Source organism: Antrostomus carolinensis, unplaced genomic scaffold (assembly GCF_000700745.2).
Source record: "Antrostomus carolinensis isolate BGI_N321 unplaced genomic scaffold, ASM70074v2 scaffold23079, whole genome shotgun sequence".
NCBI classification, from domain to species: domain Eukaryota; kingdom Metazoa; phylum Chordata; class Aves; order Caprimulgiformes; family Caprimulgidae; genus Antrostomus; species Antrostomus carolinensis.
In genome coordinates, this window is record NW_010336865.1 from 353 (window position 1) to 22,549 (window position 22,197).

Here is a 22,197-nt window from a genome sequence, read left to right on the forward strand (position 1 = left end):
TAGTGGAAGGTGTCCCTGCTGATGGCAGGGGGGTTGGAACTGGATGAGCTTTCAGGTCCCTTCCAATCCAAACCATTCTATGATTCTATGATATAAGACAGCCAAGGGTAACTAGCCCAGACATAGTTTCCTTTCTATGAATGCCTACACTTGTTTGATGCATCTTGCTCTTAGACAGGCATTTATCTCAGTGTTCCTCAGTTCCACATTTATAAATTGTCCTTAATAATGCCAATGATCTCTTCTAAGTCATTTTGAGATACTTAATAGGAAGTCATCAATATAGAAGTTGCACGAAAACATAAGGAAAACTATTTTTAATGCAATTCAGTTGCTATAAAACGCAACAGACTGCTTCTTAATAGGTTTTACTTTGTAATAAAAATTTTTAAAGAATTTAATGAGATTTTAAAAATGAGTACCAAAAAAAAAACTATACGTAGAAATATCCTCATATTTGCTTCATTAGTTTTAAGCACCTACATAAATATTTTAGGTAAAGTGAATGAATCCCTTATCAAGAATAGAAATATTCTTTTCCAATCCTTTTAAAATTTTAAAGATTTTTCTTCTGTTCTGTAGTAATTGATATAGAAAAGAGTAACTAAGGTCTGTACTCATCAAGGCCTCATTGGCCCTCGTGCTTATTACTGCTTCGATATTCAGGGAAGGTGTTCACATTTAGAAGTGGACAGTCGTATGTTTTAAATAATATATTCAAATAATGTTCAGTAACATATTTTTTAATATATTTCAGATATATTACACCTTCAGTAGCTTCCAGTTATGCCCTTAGTGACAATAAAACTGAATTTGGTCTCATTTTTAGTGGATAAGATTAACTCAGATTGGCAAAATCATGTCTGAAAGTTCTGAAGAGACAATCTAAGCTGACAGGAGGTTCTTTTCTCTAAATGCTTTCTTCAGGGAGAACTACAGGAAGTCGCTCAACCATCGTGTGCACTGATTTCCTCATCTGTTAAAAGGTGTAATAATGATTTTTTAGGAATTGGCTGTCTGCTCTGTGAGATGTTTTAGAGGTTGCGTTAACAGCCGAGCCTCATTAATATGAACATGTTGTTCAGTTTTGGTTCTTACATGCTGATATGATTGTTTATACAACTGCTTGTCTTTTTTAATTAGCAAAGTAGATAGTCATGTGGAAATTATGTAAATAGACAGATTTTTAGCATTTTCTTTTACTAATTAGAATAAAATGCATTTCTTTTTTTTTTTTCTTTTGTGGGAGCAGTCATCCCTCTCTTCCCATGGATTTAGCTTTCTTTTCCATTTTCCCTGGACTTTTTTAGTTTGAAAGATTAGTAAGGTCTGAAGTTTGGAAGAAAGGCTTCAAAAACTGTAAATACTGCCTAAGTGTACCAGAAAGTCTTTATTCTCCTTATGTTTGCAACCCCCCCCCCCCCAAAAAAAAAAAAACAAACAAACAAAAGAAGTGTAGTTCTAATGAGCTGGACTCTTAGAAATTTTATGCTTTGCCAAAAAGGATCCCTACACAAATCCCTTTTGTTCACAGAATTTTACTTCCACCTCTTGCATAGCATTTTGCAACTAGAGCTCTAAGCTGTATCCTATTAAACAGAGGTCTAACCAAGAACAGGAAGAGAAGAGAGAGCCTCCACGCTATTAATAACCTAATTAAACATTTAAAAGTCAGGAAAAATGTCAAGGACAGACAACTGGATTAACATTAAAAGTCAGATGGTTTATTTATTTCAATAGTTCCTAAATATTTATTAATAGAATATGAGGCTTCTAAGATGATTTCAGCACAAGGTGATGCTGATGGAAAAATAGAACTTACAAGGTGATATAGAATCATGTTGAGAGGCCATCTGGGTACGTGTGGCCACTGGGACAAAGATCAGTACAGAACTTAGCATGTGATACCTGTTTGGAGTTCATAGCAGAAACGAGTATATAATTTGTGAGGCCCTGAGAAATGAAGCCATCTGGTGTATAGTGAGAAATGTAGGTCTTCTCTCTTGTACCTTGTTTGGAAGGAATGTGAAACAATGATAACTGGTTATGGGTTCTCGATAGCTGGGGTCATTTCTTGTGTTAGAGTCTTAGAGGAAATTACAGTAAGGTGGGTTTATTGTTTGTTTTTTGGTTTTTTAACATTTCTATGCATGCTGTCACAGACAGTAAATAAAGTCTGTCTTCACTTAGGATGCATGATGATGAACTTGTGTATCCTAGAGATATTTTTATAGACTGCCTGTAGTCCAAAGAAGACTGTACTCTATTGTTCTACATTAATATTTTGATTATTTATTCTGTAATCATAAATGTAAATATAGCCATGATTACAGAGGGAAATTCTATGTATTTATGTATATATATTCTATAATTTTATGTACATATCTATGTTCTAAATGTTGAGTTGGATTGTGATGAGAGTATCCTTTAACCAGTCTCAGATTTAAAAGAGCACTAGAACTCTTTTTATTACTCTTGTCTCCTGCTGCTGTTCAAGGTGAGTTGAAGAGAAGTTGATCAGAAGACAATTGATTCTTTTTTCCTTGAGCAGTATGGAAAACTGGAACGTGTCATCTCAAGATGAAGATGGAGCTAATGCATAAAGGCCTATTTGTAATAGGATTCTCAATAATGGAAGTGGAGTGGATAAATGGAAGTGGAGTTCTCAATAATGGAACTGGAAGTGTTGAAGGCCAGGCTGGATGAGGCTTTGAGCAACCTGGTCTAGTGGAAGGTGTCCCTGCTGCTGGCAGGGGGGTTGGAACTGGATGAGCTTTAAGATCCCTTCCAATCCAAACCTTTCTATGATTCTATAATTCTCTTCTTCCTCAGGAATGTTGTTTTCCATCTGTAGAAATTTATCAACAGTTTATATGTTTTCATTTCTTCTTAGAGCTCTAACCAGATTGAGAAGATAACTGGGTTGGACAGCTTGAAAACTCTACAGAAGCTGGACTTATCTAGCAATAAAATAATGAGTCTACGAGGCTTGGAAGAACATGATCTACTAGAGATAATCAACCTAGAGGATAACCAGGTTGCATACTTAATATTGATCTCAGCTTTTTCTATGAATGCTTCCCCTTCCCCCCCTAAAATTCAATCCCTTTAAAGCTTAATCAACAAATCTTACAACACTACAAGAAATGATTACTAGAAAAGATGACATTTTTTCCTTTAGTATTTCACTCCAATGCTCTTTCACGTGTTGATTGATAGTGTGCTCCTCAGGCCTTATTTAACACCTCTAGATGGGTTTATCTTTACGTAGGTATCACTGCTGTAGTATTTAGTGCTCACGTACATAAAGAACTAGAAGTGCTCCCTTGAGTGGATAAGATAGGGATGAGTACGCTGCTTTTTCAGCTTGATTATTTGTGAAGATCTTTACTTACATCACAGCTTTTCTACTGCCAGGCCTCAGGAGGGTTTGCTAATATCTCTCAGCCCAATTTCATGACCACAGATTTCTTCTGAGCTCTCAGCTGGAAACTTTCTGTAAGGCAGAACTGCTGGTACTCTATTATGAAAGTGGCTTTTGTTATGCAGCACAATTTTCACTGGACGTACAATGATACAATCCAACTCATTTGTATTTAAATTTTGAAATTCAAGCCTTATATACATAATACTTTTGATATTGAGCTCCCAGGATTCTTAATGGAAAAAGACTGTCAATTCATGAATGATTTTGACATTAAAGACAGATCTGCATGTGAAAAAAAGAATTCTAAGAAAATAAGAATTAACAATATAAACCAGGAATTGAACATTTTCTGTCGTTTTTCCCCACCTGCAAGATACATTTACAGGATTTAATTTAAGACACTATGAATTCTGGTTTTTCACACTGTGTTCAGGCTGACATTTAAAGGTACATCAGTTGCACAAGACAGGAAACTAACTGCTCCTATGGTTGCTATTAACATTAATAACACCACTTCGATTGCCTCGTATAGTTTCCGCAGTTCTTTATGGCACACAAAAGCTATTAATTTTACCTCATCAAAATTTGCCTCTTTTAATGATGTTATTGAAACTGTTTAATGAGTCACCTTTTTTTTTTTTTTTTGAACATTTCCTTCTGAAGACTAATTTAAAGATAATTTTAATTAATTAACACAGAAAGATCTGCATTACTTCAGCTCACTACCATCCAGAATGATCCTAAATACTTGATTTTTCAAAAATAGGCATGATAGGTTTATCTGCCAACCGTGTCTCTCGTATACATGTTCAGTGATTTTCAGATGTTGACAGTTGGCATTTTACGATTTCTTTAGGAAATCCACCCATATGACATTTAACTTTGTCAAAACTGTTCCATCATTGTCTTCTTGTTGTCTCCAAATGAATATTGGATGGGCTGTGGTTGAGATTTATGTTTTTAGGCACTTTGCATAAGCTGAGGATAAGTTAGGGATAGAATCTGAAGTCTTCTAGGTTCAGTCTTCTCAGTTGTAGAGGAAAACCAGGTGTCCTTACAAGGCAATTCATCCCAGCCTACCACGGATCAGATGACCTCTGGAACTACATCTTTCCACTGATTATAAAGTGAAGTTAAGCACCTGACTTTGCCTAACTTAACAGATGGCTGAAATGAGGCGACATGAATTCCATTTGACCCATTTTGTTTTAATTGGGAGCCTTATAACTGTTCACTCAGGGTCTAGCACGAGTGCCTCTAGTGTGACTTTGCTTTGGGCATGCAAACTCTGATTAATCCCTAGTAACTTCTAATGCTTCTCTGATGCGCCTGAGTGCAGCCAACCTAGATTTTCTTTGTGAAGAGATGAGACCTTAAGTGGAATGCATCACCCTTTGGACACAGACAACCAAGGACAACTATGCTGGTGCTTTTCAGTCAAGTGCTGCAAGTTAGGTAGGATGAACTTGAGCTCCAATGAAAAGAAATTCTCAGAATTTTATTTTTTTTTTTATAGTCAACTGAAGCAGCACAAATATAACTGCAGAATTGCCTCACTTAAGCACATCAGCCACATAAAAGCTAAATGTGTTAGGGCTTGACATTTGAAAGAACTGGAAAAATACAGGTGGTTTGAAATTGCTGTCTGTATTATACTGCTTCTCCAGCTAACATCCAAGTTGCCTTTTGTAACTGGAAGTGCCTCATTGAATGCAGTTAACATGTATACCCATTTTGTGAGTATAATGATTTTTTTTTTTATGTCCAGATTTTAAGAGCAGGGATTAAAATACTTTTTTTTTGTTCCCATAGTTATAATGGATTCTGTTGCTGCTGATTTATGCTCTGTTTCTGTCACTGATTAGATTGCTGAGCTGCGTGAACTTGAATATCTTGAAGATCTGCCTCTCCTCAGAGTTTTAAATCTTCTAAAAAATCCTATACAGGTAAGAAAGAACTAAAAGGGAAGCCAAATACAAGAAACTAGAGCTGTTGTTTTGGATCACACCAGAATCCATTTAGCTTCAGTTTCTATCCCTGAGAGTGGCCAGGTCATTTCAGGGAACAAGTACAAGAAATGATGAGTGATGGTTTCCTTGACATGGTTACACACTTCTGTCTGCAGACTTTGAACCAAAGCTGTATATGAATCATAATGTTTAATATCCACGTAATAAATCAATGGATTTTATTAATTCCATTTGTGAATCCATTTATGCACTTATAGTATGCCATGATTTTTGTTTGGGAAAAGATCCCCTTGTTTGTTTTGAAGGTCTGTACTGGACTGTTCCTGGGAAAAGCTCGAAGGAACTTAATAGTACCCTTTTAAAATCATGTGTCTCTGGAATCTGGATCTTCTTTTCTTCTTTAGGATCTAGTCAGTTCTCATTTATGGCTCCCATAATATCCCTCAATTAATGAATTAAACATACATTTTATCAACAACAATGACATTTACAAAATATCAGAAATTCTGACTTTGTGTTTATAATTTGTCCTGAGTGATCAAAGATGATTCTATCCTGACTTTTGTGATTTCTAAATTATGTTTGAAATTTACACTGATTTCTAACATCAGAGAGGAGAAAGATGTTAAGTATTTAACTTTCCTTTCTGTAATTGCTGGTTTTGTATTGGCTTATTAGCTGTCATGAGAATGGTCTGTCATGGCACACCATGAAATTAGCATGAAAAAACACCTGAAATAGGCTGTCCCTGGTCCTCCATAATCTGAAAGCCTTTTTCTGTTTAGATGTCCTTCCCCTAACCTAAGTGTGATCCTATTCCTTCCAATTGCTGTTTTCACAACTTACACATGCAACAATCATCTTAACACAGCTGCCTGAATTTCAGTTGTTTTAACAGGACCTTACTTGTTTTAGAACTAAGAAGTTCCATGAACTTGTCAGTGTCAGGTTTTTAATTTGATTTTTAATTATTTTTTATTGTCTCAGACTTAAAAATATATATGATGACAATTTTGCAATGCAAATTCTCTTTTAAAGTTCTCACAGTACTACTAAGTATTAGCTTATTGTGTAATCATAGAATCACAGAATGGTTTGGGTTGGAAGGGACCTTAAAGCTCATCCAGTTCCAACCCCCCTGCCAGCAGCAGGGACATCTTCCACTAGACCAGGTTGCTCAAAGCCTCATCCAGCCTGGCCTTCAACACTTCCAGGGAGGGGGCATCCACAACTTCCTTGGGCAACCTGTTCCAGTGTCTGAGCACCCTCACACCAAAGAATTTCTTCCTAATATCTCATCTAAACCTCCCCTCTTTCAGCTTAAACCCATTTCCCCTTGTTTTGTCATTAACTGCCCTTATGAAAAGTCCTTCTCCAGCTTTCTTGTAGCCCCTTCAGGTACTGAGGGTCCCCTTCAGGTACTGAGGCCTTATCTCAATATAGATAATGCTTTTGGCTCTTCAACAGTCTTTCTTGGTCTTCTAGGGGCTGTGGAGGTGATTTTTAAATTCCCATCTTGACCTTTTGAACAATGTATTGCAGACTTTTGAACAACTATGAGCTTTTGTTGCAGAAGCTAAGCTTGTGATGAGGGGTCAAATTGTACAGAGTATTCACACCCTTCAGGGTAAAAAGTTTTTTATGTTGCAATGCATTAAGGCCAATTTAATTTCAATCTGTTGTAATTAAGTATTAGATTGATGAAGTTAAGTGTGTCAAAATGGAAACTTTGTCCTTCAGGAGCAAACAGATTATTGGCTTTCGGTGATTTTCATGTTACTGCAACTAACAGAACTGGATCTGAAGAAGATTGCAGTGAAAGAAAAGGTGGGTAAACATCATATCAATCTGGACTTTTTCTAAATAAAGAATATAAAAAAACTGTGCATGCAAATGTAGCTTTGTAGTCATTTGAGTGTGACAAATCTCCCGTGTTTCAGCTTCCAAAATAGGCTACAAATTCAGAGACTTTTACTTTTAAATCCAGATATATATATCTACAGAATTTCTGGAGCAGTTGTGGTATGCAAAAATGCAAAGCTCATCTAAAAGCTTTATTCTAGTAAATGTAAACAGGCAACTACATTAATGAAATACTCTGAAGTGGTAAACTTGGAAAGTTATAATGATGCTTGTTTCCCATTCTACTCCACAGAGCTTTCACTGTAAAATCTTCTCCCCCCAAAAAACCTGCTCAGACTGCTTACAGTAACTTTCTGTTGTAATAGAAACCACTTTTACTGTAATTTGGTTCCTGTGTGTAGTGTTTGGGCCCAAGCCATGGTAGAACTGTTGGGATTAACAGCTGCCAATTGGGGTTGGACTTCAGGGAATTATCCTTTAAAAATGATCCTCACAAGAAATTTGTCACTCCTAACTTTAGCCACGTAAATATTTGAGTTTTTATTTAATGACTCTTATTTAATGACTTATTTAATGGCTCTATCTATCATGAACACAGGGAAGGAATTTGGATGTGAGGAAGAATTTCTTTGCTGCAAGGGTTCTGAGGCATTGGAAGGGGTTGCCCAGGGCAGTGGTGGAGTCCCCATCCCTGGAGGGATTGAAGAGTCGTGTAGACACAGTGCTGAGGGACATGGGTTAGTCATAGGGGACTTGTCAGTGTTGGGTTCATGATTGGACTCAATGATCTTAAAGGTCTTTTCCAATTGAGGCAATTCTAGGATTCTGTGAATAGTACTAGAGTTTAATTCACCTCACCTACCTAAGATGTTGATCTGACTTTTTGTCTTATGTGGCAATCTGTTTTCCTTCCAATAATAACTGGAATATATTAAAGAAATTTTTCCTTCTCTATGGACTGAAAAAGTAGGCCTGGGTGACTGGTTTAGACTAGCACTTAACTTTTGGATTATTAAAGTTATTTCAGAAAATCCTATCCTCAGGTTATTTTAGGACATCTACTTTAGCCTCATAAACTCTCTTGTCAAACTGAATTTGGAGGCAGCAACAATTCTGTCTCACTAACACACAAAATGGATGTACAGAAATGTTGTAGTTCGGATCAGAACTGTGGTTTTGAAGCAAAACTTCCAGTTGCCCAACTTGCCATGCTTGATTCTCATTGCAGAACAGTCCTGCAGCATATGAACTAAACCTCTTTTGGACTAACCTTAACCAGATGATGTGCACCAGGATGCACTTAACATGCTCTTAGCCACTAATTCAGACTAAAGGACCAAACTAGAACTAAAATGAAATGGGCTTCCTTCCCCAACTCCCCTAAAATACTGTGGACATTGGGTTCCAAGTAATTAATGTTTAACTTTAAAGATCCACTCCTGTTGCTCCATGCGAGTTGCTAATACCTTCGTTGGAGCTCACAGCAGTATTTTGCAGCAGTGTCAGGTAGTTGATATTTTCTGGTTTACATTAAATGACTCAGTAGCTCTTAACCTCTTTCTCAGTGGGTAGCATTGATAATACCAAAAAATATTCAACTCCTTAATGGTCAATACCCTCAGCAGAGCTTTGAAAAGATTGGATGGAGAGAATCCTTGGAGTTTGAGTGCTGTTCCTCTCAGGAAAGACAGAAATGCATTGTCAGGAGAAAATTGCAGTTTGCTGACTTTGTTAATGCCCATTCTGTTCCTCTTCTGAGGAATAAATGAATGGCTTCAGTCCCTAAGGATTTTAGTTTGGCATCTTCCACCAGCACTGAGAGGATGCAAATTAATGGATAATTAAAACCTAAGCAAAATTATTTTGCATCTTATGTGGCATCCTGTTTTCTTTCCAGTAAAAGGTTGAATATATTAAAGAGAGTGAGCTACATCTGGCTGCCTTCCATCCTTCTATCAAATTGTGCTTAAATCCCCTGAAAAGATTTATGTAGTGGAGAGTGTTCAGAGACTACCCAAATACAAAGACTGACCCTCACAAATATGAACCTGTCATTATTCATAGTGATCTGCGAAGCATATTTCAACTGGAAACAATTACATCACTCCTCTTCTTTCTTTTGCCTCGAAACTGTGGCAACAGGTTGCTGCTGTGAATAAATACGATCCTCCTCCAGAAGTTGTTGCTGCTAAAGATCATATGACTCACGTTATGTACAGCATGCTGCAGCCCCAGAGAATCTTTGACAGGTAAGGATACCTCCACTTCACATCAGCTCCTGAGGGTGGCACTCAAGTAAAGCAGAATCTGTTGTCATATTTAGAGGGACATTTTTCTATCCCTCTCCCACCTTTAAATTAATCTAGCGAAGAAGAGAAGTTCCCTAATATTCTGGTAGCAGTCTGGAAATTAGGCAGATCTTACTTGGTTGAAATGGATTATGAAATGAAGTTAATCATTCACCTCTAAAGTCTGAGACAGATTGTCCACAGCTCCATTTCTTTTAAACAATATGTTGAGACAGATGGCCATTTGCACCATAAATGAAAGATGCAAAATTTCTATCAGTGCCGAAAGGCAATTTGAAAATCTCTAGAGGCAGAAGAGAGCTGTAAAACATATCTTCTTCATATTCTACTTACACCTTCTCTTCACACTTTTGGCATCCCATTGTGAGCAAAATGGCTTTATTTTATGGTTTTGGGGCACGTTTTCTATTCATAGGGTGAAATTTTCAAGTTTGTACCTAGGGAAGTCCAGCTCTTTCTGCTTTTTGAGAGGAGATGATGCTGACTGCGTGCCAGGTGACTTCTCTTAGTCTCACTTCTCATCTAGAAAATGGAAATGGCCATACTTTGCTGCTCTGCAGATGTGTTACAATACTTGCTTGATGAATGCTTGGAAAATGCTTTGATACGCTCTGGTGGAAGATCCTATCAAATATATATGGTTTATTATTATATTTGCTACAGTGGGCACTAGATCAATTTTTGTGCCCCACACCCTCCCTATTTTAACACCATTTTGGACATCTTGATTCATAACTGAGTAACCTGATTTAAAACCCATGATTTAGTAACTCAGAAATTTATATTTTTAGAATATCTTTTTTGCAAGTCTTATGTTTTCTGTGATTGTCGATGAAAGACAGGAACCTTTCCCAGTGGTGATGATAGCTCTGAGAATTCTTAACAGCCTATTAAATAAAACCCCTGAAGATTTATTTACTGTGTTGCAGGGTTGGAGATTTCTTAAGAATAAATAAATAAAAGCACAATAGTTTTACTTAAAGGCATGGATTTCTCCCAATGCAGACACAGGCTCTATTTAAATATTTGTTTAGTGGATTGTGTATGTGTATCCTCATTGCTGAAAAGAAACAACTCTGTCTCCTGTCAGAGGTATTGTACACACAAACATATCAACATGCAGAGCAGCATTTTATGGTACTGACCAAAATTGTTAATGATGCTTTGAATGTTTGCCCGTGCTCAGCTGGAAAGCACACAACGAAGTCATTAATGAAATCTTCCTAATGATGATGTGTTACAGTCCCCTACACTATAAAATGTTTATTGGAACTAGATTGGTATAGTTCATTTGCATCTATATCTTTAGATGAAATTATAATTAATTCTGTTATAGTAATATCTCTCTTTGAAAAAAAGGAAAACAAAGCAAAAAGTTACATTTTTGTATACTTTGCAGTCAGGAAACATTAGCATTAAGTTTCCTGTGCCATTCTCTCTGTGTGCTTTGTGATTCTATCTGTAATTACATGGTAACACACCACTGAACAATAATATGTGTATTTTTCCCCTACTATAAATGCGTGTGACATTTAAAAAGGTAGCCTGATCGCAGTTATAAGTGCTACACGGGGAGCAGAAATTTAATAACAGAGGGCTCTTCAGTCTGTTGGGCAAGTACCTGATGAGATTTGGTATCTGGCTATTGAAGATAAATTCATTCAGAGAAGAAATAGAGCATGATTATTTTTAACAATGAAGGTAATTAACCATTGGAACAATTTACCAAGAGTACCAAGAATTCTCCACAACTGGAATGTTTTTTAATTAAAATATGCTCTAATGGGACCCCAGGAATCAGGTGTGAAACAAGAACTAACTCGGGGAAATCCTGTTTCCAGTATGTTGCTGAGTAGGGGAGTCTGAGTAGATGATCACAGTAGTCCCTTCTGGCCTTGAAATCTATTAATCTTGCACAGCAGTGCAAGGCAGAGAAAAAGACAAAGGAAGTTGAAAGATGCACGTTAAATGAGCCAAGAACTCTTTACAAGATACTGCTTAGAAATTGTAGGAAGACCAAAACTTTTAGTTTATCTTCTAAGAACCAATAAGTGGTGATGGAATGAAAGACAAGAAAGCTGGGGAAGGACTTTTCATAGGGGCAGTTAATGACAAAACAAGGGGAAATGGGTTTAAGCTGAAAGAGGGGAGGTTTAGATTAGATATTAGGAAGAAATTCTTTGGTGTGAGGGTGGTCAGACACTGGAACAGGTTGCCCAGGGAAGCTGTGGCTGTTCCTCCCTGAAAGTGTTCAAGGCAAGGTTGGATGAGGCTTTGAGCAACCTGGTCTAGTGGAAGGTGTCCCTGCTGATGGCAGGGGGGTTGGAACTGGATGAGCTTTAAGGTCCCTTCCAATCCTAAACCATTCTCTGATTCTATGATTATGGAAATGTTCTTCATTTTCTTCTCATGAAATAATAAATCCAGAGAATTTGATGATGTGAGGAATTTGAGCAATAGAAATTTATTTAAGGGAATTTGAATTCCAAAGCATAATCAGATCAAGTAATGATATACACTCCTTTGTGAAAAAAAGGATTAGAGAGGAATTCTGCAGTTTGCAAGCGTGTAACAGGTTTTGTGCATGAAGTAATGTATTAAAACTATGTTGAAGATAAGGGCTCTGTCTTCACAGACCTACCTTGACATCATTATTCATGAAGGGCATGGCTTTGAGCAAGAATTAAGAACATTTCTGCTACATCTCGATAAATTTTGAACCCTAGTCAAAAGCATGTTTTATGGAATTCCCATCTTTGAAATGGTTCATTTATAATAATCCACAACTGTCACTAATACCTCCTGGGATCATGTTCATAGAATCATAGAATGGTTTGGGTTGGAAAGGGCCTGAAAGATCATCCAGTCCCACCCCCCCTGCCAGCAGCAGGGACACCTTCCACTAGACCAGGTTGCTCAATGCCTCATCCAACCTGGCCTTCAACACTTCCAGGGAGGGGGCATCTACAACTTCCTTGGGCAACCTGTTCCAGTGTCTGACCACCCTCACAGTGAAGAACTTCTTCCTAATATCTCATCTAAACCTCCCCTCTTTCAGCTTAAACCCATTTCCCCTTGTTTTGTCATTAACTGCCCTTATGAAAAGTCCTTCCCCATGTTGTCTTAAACTGGTCTTTTCCTTACCACAAATGTCAGAAAAGGGAAAGACACTCTGAACAGCTCAAGTAATCAAGAGAGAAGGAAGATATTTCTCTAATATCTCTCTGATATATTCTCTGATTTCTTGATATCTCTGGCTGGGCCCAGAAAGTTGTGGTGAATGGAGTTAAATCAAGTTGGCGGCTGGTCGCTAGCGGTGTTCCCCAAGGATCAGTGTTGGGGCCAGTTCTGTTTAATATCTTTATCCATCATCTGGATGAGGGTATTGAGTGCACCCTCAGTTTGCAGACGACATCAAGCTGGGTGGGAGTGTTGATCTGCTTGAGGATAGGAAAGCTCTGCAGAGGGATCTGTACAGGCTGGATCCATGGGCTGAGGCCAATGGCATGAAGTTCAACAAAGCCAAGTGCCAGGTCCTGCACTTGGGTTACAACAACCCCACCCAACACTTCAGGCTTGGGGAGGAGTGGCTGGAGAGCTGCTGGGCAGAGAAGGGCCTGGGGGTGTGATAACAAGTGATAGAATGAGAGGAAATGGCCCCAAGTTGCACCAGGGGAGGTTCAGATTGGATCTGAGGAAAAACTTCTTCACAGAAAGGGTTGTCAAGCACTGGAACAGGCTGCTCAGGGAGGTGGTGGAGTCACCTTCCCTGGTGGGATTTAACAGGTGGGTAGACGAGGTGCTGAGGGACATGGTTTAGAGGTGGAAATGGCAGTGTTGGGTTTATGGTTGGACTCAATGATCTTAAAGATCTTTTCCAACCACTGTGATTCTGTGAATGGAACAGAATGTCACAACCAACAGATTCAGATAAGGCTTTTTAAAATGTATTTTTTACTTTCTCCAGTATCTTTAACGAATTGTGCTAATGAGCTTATTGTGCTAATGTTGTCTAATGTTTTGTAAATGTCACTAATCAACACAGTAAGTAAAAGAAACCTTTAAATCTCCCAAGGGTTCTTCTACTGTCTTGCTTTAAAATAGTCTACTGGATGGAACACTGAACCAGGATCTGGTTTGTTTCACAGTTTAGTAACAGCACATATGTACAGACTCAAACCAGTCTCTTAATTTATTAGGTGTATCTGTTATTTCTTCTGTGAGAATAGTACTCTATAGGAGAATTTGTGTTGTTATCTTGGTGCTTCTGAAGCATTAAGTCCCTTTATATACATCTAATTCGGTAGAAAATAGAGCTAAAAAAAAATAGGGTTAAAAATAGGTGGGTTTGAAATTATTTCAAAAATTTCTGTGCTATTATCAATTGGCATAATCTTGAGATCTAGCTGAGATCTAAAAATGAGAGTTCAAAATTGCATTCCATTTTTAGCTGTCTTAATAAATTGCTGGACACTCAAAAGTGTGGAAATACTATTCAGTCTAGTATTTACAGCTGAAAGTGGAAATCTGAGGATCTAACTATCTGCTCAGCATGGAGAAAATGGAGGGCTTTGTATTTTTGCAGCACTTTGGGTTCTTTTATTGTCGTGTTCTGTGTGTTCAGTGGAGTTTAAGGATCTTGGTGTTATTCATTGTGTTGAATTGAAGAGTTCTTTACCAGTTTCTGCCTTCATCTGACAAGGCCATGGAGGTCAGCACGATTGCATGCAGGAGTGTGTAAAGGTTTGTAGGATTGAGTCCAGGTTCATGCTAGGCTTATTATCCTCATCATTAAAATATTACCATCTCTGTGATAAACTTGGAAAACTCTTAAACAAATCCCAGCAACACCATAACTGCAGAGGGAGCTTTAGAAAAGGCTATAAATCTGAAAAATATTATAGTATTGTAGTATATTATAGTAGACATAACATTATTCCTCTTGCAAAAGAGACCCAGGGGTCTTTAATGCAGTATTTTGTGCTATTTTTATGTTTAGAGTGTATCAAACTGAGCACATGCTTCTCCTGATTTTTGTCTACGCTGTGAACAGCGTGAATAGTGTGATAGGCAGATGAGACTGGTTGAAGTGATGATAAAGTCTCTGCAGAACCTACAAAGTTGCTGAAGACTTCATTTGTAGGTAATGAAATGGTTCCTTCTTTTCCTTTCTTGTAGCACTTTACCTAGTCTTGATGCTCCCTACCCCATGCTGGTATTAGTTGGCCCTTTAGCCTGTGGTAAGAGAGAGCTTACTCATAAGATCTGCAGACAGTTCAACAATTTCTTCAGATACAGGTAAGTTTGCTCCATAAGAACACACCAAGTGATCAAGGCTAGAATTGCTGCTGGTTTGTTTTTCTTTTTTCTTTCTTTTTTTTAAAAAAAACCCCCTCACATTTAGTTGTTGTCTTTAGCTTTTAACTTCTTTTTTTAAAAAAAAAACCCAACCATCACATTTAGTGGTTGTCTTTAGCTTTTAACTTCTTTTTTTTAAAAAAAAAACCAAACCCCTCACATTTAGTGGTTGTCTAAAGTGTCTAAAGACAACCAGTAAATGTTCATTGCTATGCATTTTATCTCTTCCCAGGGCTTGATTGCCTGAAGTCATCAAATACTTCCTTAAAAGAAAAGCTATTTAAATTATCATGTTCTTTTCAAAGGTGAACAGCAAACAAACAAACAAAAATGTGTCATTTACTGCTCTTTTTATTGATCTGTTCTAGCTATGCTCACTAATACCCCTCAACCTAAGCATCTGGTTAGATATATATGCATTTCTCTTAATTTTTGTCATGTACCTGCATATGAACACATTAGCATGCACGTGCAGACAGCATCCAGAAGCTAGGAAAGGAAGCGAGTGCAATTGCTGGACCAGTTTATTATCCTGTGAGTAGTGTTCTCAAAGCAAATAGCACCTTTCAGCCTTTCCCACCTGCTGGGAGGACTAATCCTCCCTATCTGAAAGGTTTGAATTATGATCCTTGGGCTCCCTGTGTGTTTAGTGGAGAGAAACTATCTCTTTCCAAGGGACATTCAGCTTTTGTGAATCACTTCTCTGAGGTATCTACCTCTTTTTAGTGCACAGTAGATAAGAAGTCTGAATAAGTTAGATCACCACTATCTGTTGCCTAAAATGTGTTGTTGCAAGCTGGTTCTCTCGTCCAACCATTCCTTTTTTTTCTGTAAGTTCCAGACAAACTTAAGGAGAAACTTCTTTCCTGTAAGGGTGTTGGAGCCCTGGGACAGGCTGCCCAGAGAGGGTGTGGAGTCTCCATCTCTGGAGATGTTCCAAACCCACCTGGACACTTTCCTGTGCAACCTGGTGTATGGCACCTGCTTTGGCAGGGGGGTTGGACTGGATGATCTCCTGAGGTCCCTTCCAACCCCCACCATTCTGTGATTCTGTGATTTACAGCACCTACCTTTCATAAGTCCTACAGCACATGCTATTCAGCACTGGTCTGTATTCTTGTTATATTATCTCTCCTCTATTTTCTCTTTTTTATTATTATTACAGGAATTTATCCATTCATTTTTAACCAGACTTTGTCCATAGTTTCACATGTATAGCATTTGCCACAATAGGACCTGGGTCTGTATTTGTGTACTCTTGGGTACTTGTCCTGGTTTTTAGCTGGAACAGAGCTGGGTTTCTTTTTAGTAGCTAGAATAGCGCTGGCTGTGTTTTGCTTTCATAATGGGATTTGTTGTGAGAGAAACACTGAGAACATCCCAGTGTTTGCATTTTTGTTTCTGGAAGTGAAGGACTTTGTGTTTTGTTAGTGTAGAAGCACAAGATCTAAGTGGGTGAGGAATATTTAAAATAATAAGCTAAATTGGCATTTGGATATGACAGTGGGATATTCCATCTCATATCACGTCATGCCCAGTCTATTACTGAGGGGCTCTTCCTCTCTTGGCTTTTGCTGTCGCTTGGGCTCTTGTTTTCCTGGGATTGCGGTTTTGGTTCAGGATTGTGGCTCCTCTGGGATGGGGCCAGGCTTGGTCGGTGGGTGGTGAGCAGTTGCACTGTGTATCACTCGTTGGCATATTTTATTACTGTTATCATTATCATTACTATTTTAATATTAGTATTATTTTAAGTTTTTTGATTATTTCTATTATTAAATTGTTCTTATCTCACCCTCCAAGCCTTGTTATCCTTTCCCCCCAATCATCTCCCCTATTCCCTGGGGTTGGGGGGGAAATGGGTGAATGGCCGTGTCAGCTGCTAGCCCAGTGCTAGCCCAGTGAAACCACCACAGTTCTGGAGAGGTAAGTTGTAAGAAAGGGACCATGGGCACGTGCATATATGAGAATGATTCCTCAGAGTTCTCAGCATCACAGAACCATGCTCTGCATGTCGATGTGATATCTGGTAGTAACCTTCTTCTCTAACATAACACTGTGAAGGAGCCTTATATGTATTTCTGTCTGCTCAGATTATAGCCACTTGCTGGATTAGATCATTAAACTGGCAAGTTGAAAAGACATTTTTAAGAAAAGATGTGTAAAGATTATGTGACTGGAAAAATGCACTTTTGCCTTTCTTTAAAGCAAATACTATGTTTTGAAAGACTAGATTGGAAATTACAAACTAATCAAATGCCAATTGAAATTTTCTGAGCACTCTGTGGTTTTTTTAAGAGCATTGTTTTTCTACTGTGTATTTTATTTCCTAAAAGTTTTATTCATGAGGAGGAAAAAAAATAAAGGGGGAGAGAGACAGAATCTTAACAGAGCAGAAAATTGCAACCATAAAGCAAAGTTGTATTTTAATTATACAGTGGAGATTTAAGCAATTTTATGGCTTACACTTTTAAATTTCAAACATTCCACTCATTAAAAATGTATTTCATGCAAGATACCCTGGCAGTTTGAATGTAAACATGGCCTTGCAATTAAAAAGGGTTGTAATGTTTAAAAGTGTTTCAAAAAAAAAAAAAAAATAGAGAAATTGGACCCTCAAACCATCTGGCTAGTGCTCAGGAATGACCTTTAAAGCTGGATGTGTTCATAATATCTTAAAGAAAATCAGACCTTTGAAGTGAAATTTTACAGAGTCCATGTGTAGCACACTGTTCTCATTTGCCACAGCTTGCTGATAAAAAAAAGTAGCACCCTCTTAATGCCATGATAGTTAAGATTTGTCAAGCTCTGCATTATAGACTGAACTTCTTAATGGTTTATAACTCAGCTACCTTAAATAAATGATCAGAAATGGCCTGGTAGGTGGTATCATTTTTTTGTCATATTTTCCAGGACAATGCAACAGAATTCAAAGAGTTAAACTGTTGTTGGTATGAATCGATGCCAAAGCTCCACATTACACTTTTGTTCCTGTTATCCTACAATGTAAACAAATTAAAAACAAAACCAAAGCAGAAACAAGTAGCAAAATATAATTTTCTAAGAGAGAACAAAGCCACTGCATGTTTTAGTTTAAAATTGCTACATGCATTGATTTACCTGGGGTTTTTTGGTTTTATTTGGATTTTTCTTTGGGGGGTTTTTTAATGTTTCATCCTGGTAGTAAGGTCACGTATCTGAGGTTTATCCTCTTGTCCTTATGTGGTGGCAAGCAATTACTTTTCCTGCCTTGTATCCCACTTATCTCCCTAGTTTCAGGATTGTTTCTCCCCTTACTATTTAGGGGTGTATTTAAAGATTGGTCTTTCTTTCTTAACCTCACAGTTCAGCCTAACTCCTAGTCTCCTTTTCCACATTTAGGATTCTACTTTATATCATCCACAAGCTGCCATAACTGGAAAAAAAATCATTTCATCATTTCTCTATTACAGGGTGCTGTGACAGCTTCAGTTCAGGCTATCCTGGGTTGGGGGGAAATTTATAGCCAAAATGTAATGTTACATTTAAACTTTTTCCTTTTTTTTTTTTGTATTTATGGGTTAATCTTTCAAATATGCGGCATTAGTGGTATGATTTGCACCTCTTTATATTTCTCATATTTCTTCTCTTCTTAAAAATAAAATGATTTGTTGTATTCTCCCTCCCCACCCCCCTAACCACCCTCCTATTCCATAGCTCCTTCCATGATTGAAAACAGATTATTTCTTTATTATACCATATATCTTCCAGTCCCTGTCACACTACCAGGGCAGCTTACTTTGGTGAAGAAAACAGACTTGATTACTATTTCGTTTCTCAAGAAGCATTTGACAAAATGGTGAAAACAGTAAGTACCTGACTAGTATCTTAGTAGACCTATTTCCTACACCCAGAATGAACTCAACTTTTCTGTCCAGGTCTGGGTTGTTTTGGGTTTTATTTATTTATTTATTGAGTTTGTGTCAGTGTGTGGATGCTTATTCACTCACAGTTACGTGGCTTAAGTTCATAGACAGAAACCACAAATTCTGTGTATATTTATGTTTGTCTTTTCTTCTGTATTGCATGTATAGAAACCATTAAAGGGGCATAATGGCCAGTAGGAATCTTTAAACAGTAATATAATGTAGAAATAAATTTATTTCCATATGCAAATATCTAGTGTGTGTGCAGGAAAGAAAATCTCCTGAAATAGCTGCCTTTTCTTTTTTTTTTTTCTTCTTTTTTTTTTTTCTCTCTACTGAAATCTTCCAGCAACCCTGCAGGGAATGCAGTCTTTTAAAGTTTAACAAATTCACCCTAAAGGCATTGTGTTTCCCTCTGAAGGCAACATGCCTCCAGCTACTGTTTCTGATGCCTTTTGCTGCCTGCAATAAAACTTTGGCTTGAAAAGCCACAACAGAGCCCATTATTTGTACATATACAAATGGGGGAGCCAACACAGTCTTAAGCAACCGATCTGGTCCTTAAAAATAACTCTCAGTAATCAAGTAGTTTAATTTTTAAATAATATAATCTGCTTCCATCTCTGTAGACACGATTCTAGGAACCAAAGTTTCAGTTGTCAGGTTTTATCTTTGAAATTTCTTGGCCAATTATACATTCTCCTTGCAGATTTGTTTCTCTCCACTCTTTTCTTTGGCATCTTCTATTTTATATGGCACGGCCATATGGTTTGTTGTAATGTCAAAAGAAGGATGCCCCTTGCTTTAGATCTTGTTTTCTTTACAGTGTAAATGAATAAGCAATGAAAGCTGTAACCTGTCAGCAGTTTTGTTTTCAAGACACTGATGTTTTATTATCCATGAACAATGTACAAGCCCATACCCTGCAGGACTGACTATGTGCCTTTCTCTGCAAATTTTGTGCTCCCATTGGCCTCATTATCCTTGATGATTTAGGCAGGGAGAAACTTTGTAGGGAGAGAGAGCAAGAAAGTCCAGAGTGATTACATTCTTTAAGTTGTTTCCCTGAAAATATTTCCTTTGTCATTACACTTGCTGTTTTGAATTTCAGGGGAAGTTTATAGCAACCTATAAATACAGTGGCTATCACTATGGACTTGGAAGAGACACTGTAGAATCAATTGCCAGAGAGGGTCTTGCAACCTGTGTTCACTTAGAAATAGAGGTAAGGATTAATTATTGCCTAACCATTTCTGAATGAGTCATTCTGTGAGAGCTGTCCTGGGGAGGAATTCAGTTCCATAGAATCACAGACTGGTTTGGGTTGGAAGGGACCTTAAAGATCATCCAGTTCCAACCCCCCTGCCAGCAGCAGGGACACCTTCCACTAGACCAGGTTGCTCAAAGCCTCATCCAGCCTGGCCTTCAACACTTCCAGGGAGGAGCAGCCACAGCTTCTCTGGGCAACCTGGGCCAGTGTCTCCCCACCCTCACACCAAAGAATTTCTTCCTCACATCTCATCTCACCCCAATCCCCCCTCTTCCAGTTTCAAGCCATCACCCCTCGTCCTGTCACTCCCTGCCCTTGGCCAAAGTCCCTCCCCACCCTTCCTGGAGCCCCTTCAGGTACTGGGAGGCCACTAGAACGTCTCCCGGGAGCCTTCTCTTCTCCAGGCTGAACAGCCCCAACTCTCTCAGCCTGTCCTCACAGCAGAGCTGCTCCAGCCCTCGCATCATCCTGGTGGCCTCCTCTGGACTTGTTCTAACAGCTCCATGTCCTTCTGATGTTGGCAGCCCTAGAACTGGACACAGTACCCCAGTATGCAGTTTGACTAAGGTTTGTTTCAGCTGCCTCGACACAGCAACTTAGTGACACAAGAGACATCCTATGGCTTTCTGCCCAGCCTACAGCTGCTGCTGATTCATTTAAACTAGTTGAGTGGGCTGCATTACAGTCACTGGAGATTCAGTTTGGTCAGATGAACTACATTTTTATCTCCACTGCCTGTATCAAGAACCTCTCCATTGTCTATGTGTAAACCACACCACTCCCTTTATAGATACCCATAAAGAATCACAGAATCTTAGAATCATTAAGGCTGGAGAAGACCTCTAAGATAATCAGGTGCAACTGTCAACCCAATACCACCATGTCTAAACCATGTCCCTAAGTGCCATGTCTACATGTCTTTTAAATATGTCCAGGGATGGTGATGCCACCACTTTCCTGGACAGCCCCTTTCAACGCTTGACTACCCTTTTGGTAAAGAATTAATTCCTCATATCCAATCTAAACCTCCTCTGGGACAACTTGAGGCCATTTCCTCTTGTCCTGTCGCTTGTTACCTGGGAGAAGAGACTGATCCTCACCTTGCTACAACCTCCTTTCAGGTAGCTGTAGCGAGTGATAAGGTCTCCCCTCAGCCTCCTTTTCTCTGGACTAAACAACCCCAATTCCCTCAGTCACTCCTCAGAGAACTTGTTATCTAGACTCTTCACCAGCTTCATTGCCCTCCTTTGGACATGTTCCCGCACATCAAAGTCTTTGTTGTAGTGAGGGACCCAAAAGTGACCACAGTATCTGAGGTGCGGCCTCACCAGTGCCAAGTACAGGGAGACAATCTCTTGGCTAGTCCTGCAGGACGTACTAATTCTGAGACAAGCCAGGATGCTACCAGCCTTCTTGGCTGCCCGCGCTGCTGCCCTCTTGAAATTTCCCAGCCTATTTTTTTTTCCATCTTTAACAGCCTCATCTCCCCACCACATCGCCAGTACTTTCCATTACAGTATCCTCAACTTTTCAACCACGTGCTTTCCACCCATCTGCAACTTCGAGAGGGAGCAGTCTAGAGCTGCACACCTATTGATCACCTCTAAAAGAAAACCATGTTTCTCCTTTGCTGATGAAGCAATGGAGGATACATGCAAGCCCGAGGCAATATTTTGGGTAGAACTATTAAAAGCTGCAATCTCTTTGAGGGATTGTTTTACCCTCTCTGAGACTTGTCAGGTGCACATGCACAGATGGCAGAATCTCAGAAGTCATGCTGCATTAAGAAACTAGGTCACAAACAAAGTGTCAAAACCTATCTATTGGTATCCCAAAAGAATAGCTTTTTAGCTAATTTTCTAACTATATACTTTTCATTATCTTAGATCAAGATTTACTAGCTGAGGGTTGAGGGGACAAAAAGGAAAGGCACACTATATTTTGTTCCAAATTCTTTCTACAAAACAAGCTCCATCTATTTGAGCTTCAAAAAAAAAGAGTTTCTACAGAGTGCTGAGAATGTGATACTGGGTGTTGCTGGGTTTCACTGTGTTTGTAGGGCTCAGCTTTATAGAATCACAGACTGGTTTGGGTTGGA

The 22,197-nt window shown here is 38.6% G+C and overlaps 1 protein-coding gene across 1 annotated transcript; it reads left to right on the plus strand.

The window, feature by feature from the left end:
• Nucleotides 1–331: 331 nt before the first annotated feature.
• LOC114818891 (leucine-rich repeat and guanylate kinase domain-containing protein-like) lies at nucleotides 332–20,054 on the plus strand (the record flags this gene model as incomplete). Its single annotated transcript, XM_029086749.1, has 8 exons — nucleotides 332–411; nucleotides 2,894–3,037; nucleotides 5,293–5,373; nucleotides 7,138–7,224; nucleotides 9,403–9,509; nucleotides 14,748–14,867; nucleotides 18,675–18,771; nucleotides 19,941–20,054. Coding segments are annotated over 8 exons (830 nt in total), but the record flags the coding sequence as incomplete, so codon positions are not given.
• Between the last annotated feature and the right edge of the window lie 2,143 nt (nucleotides 20,055–22,197).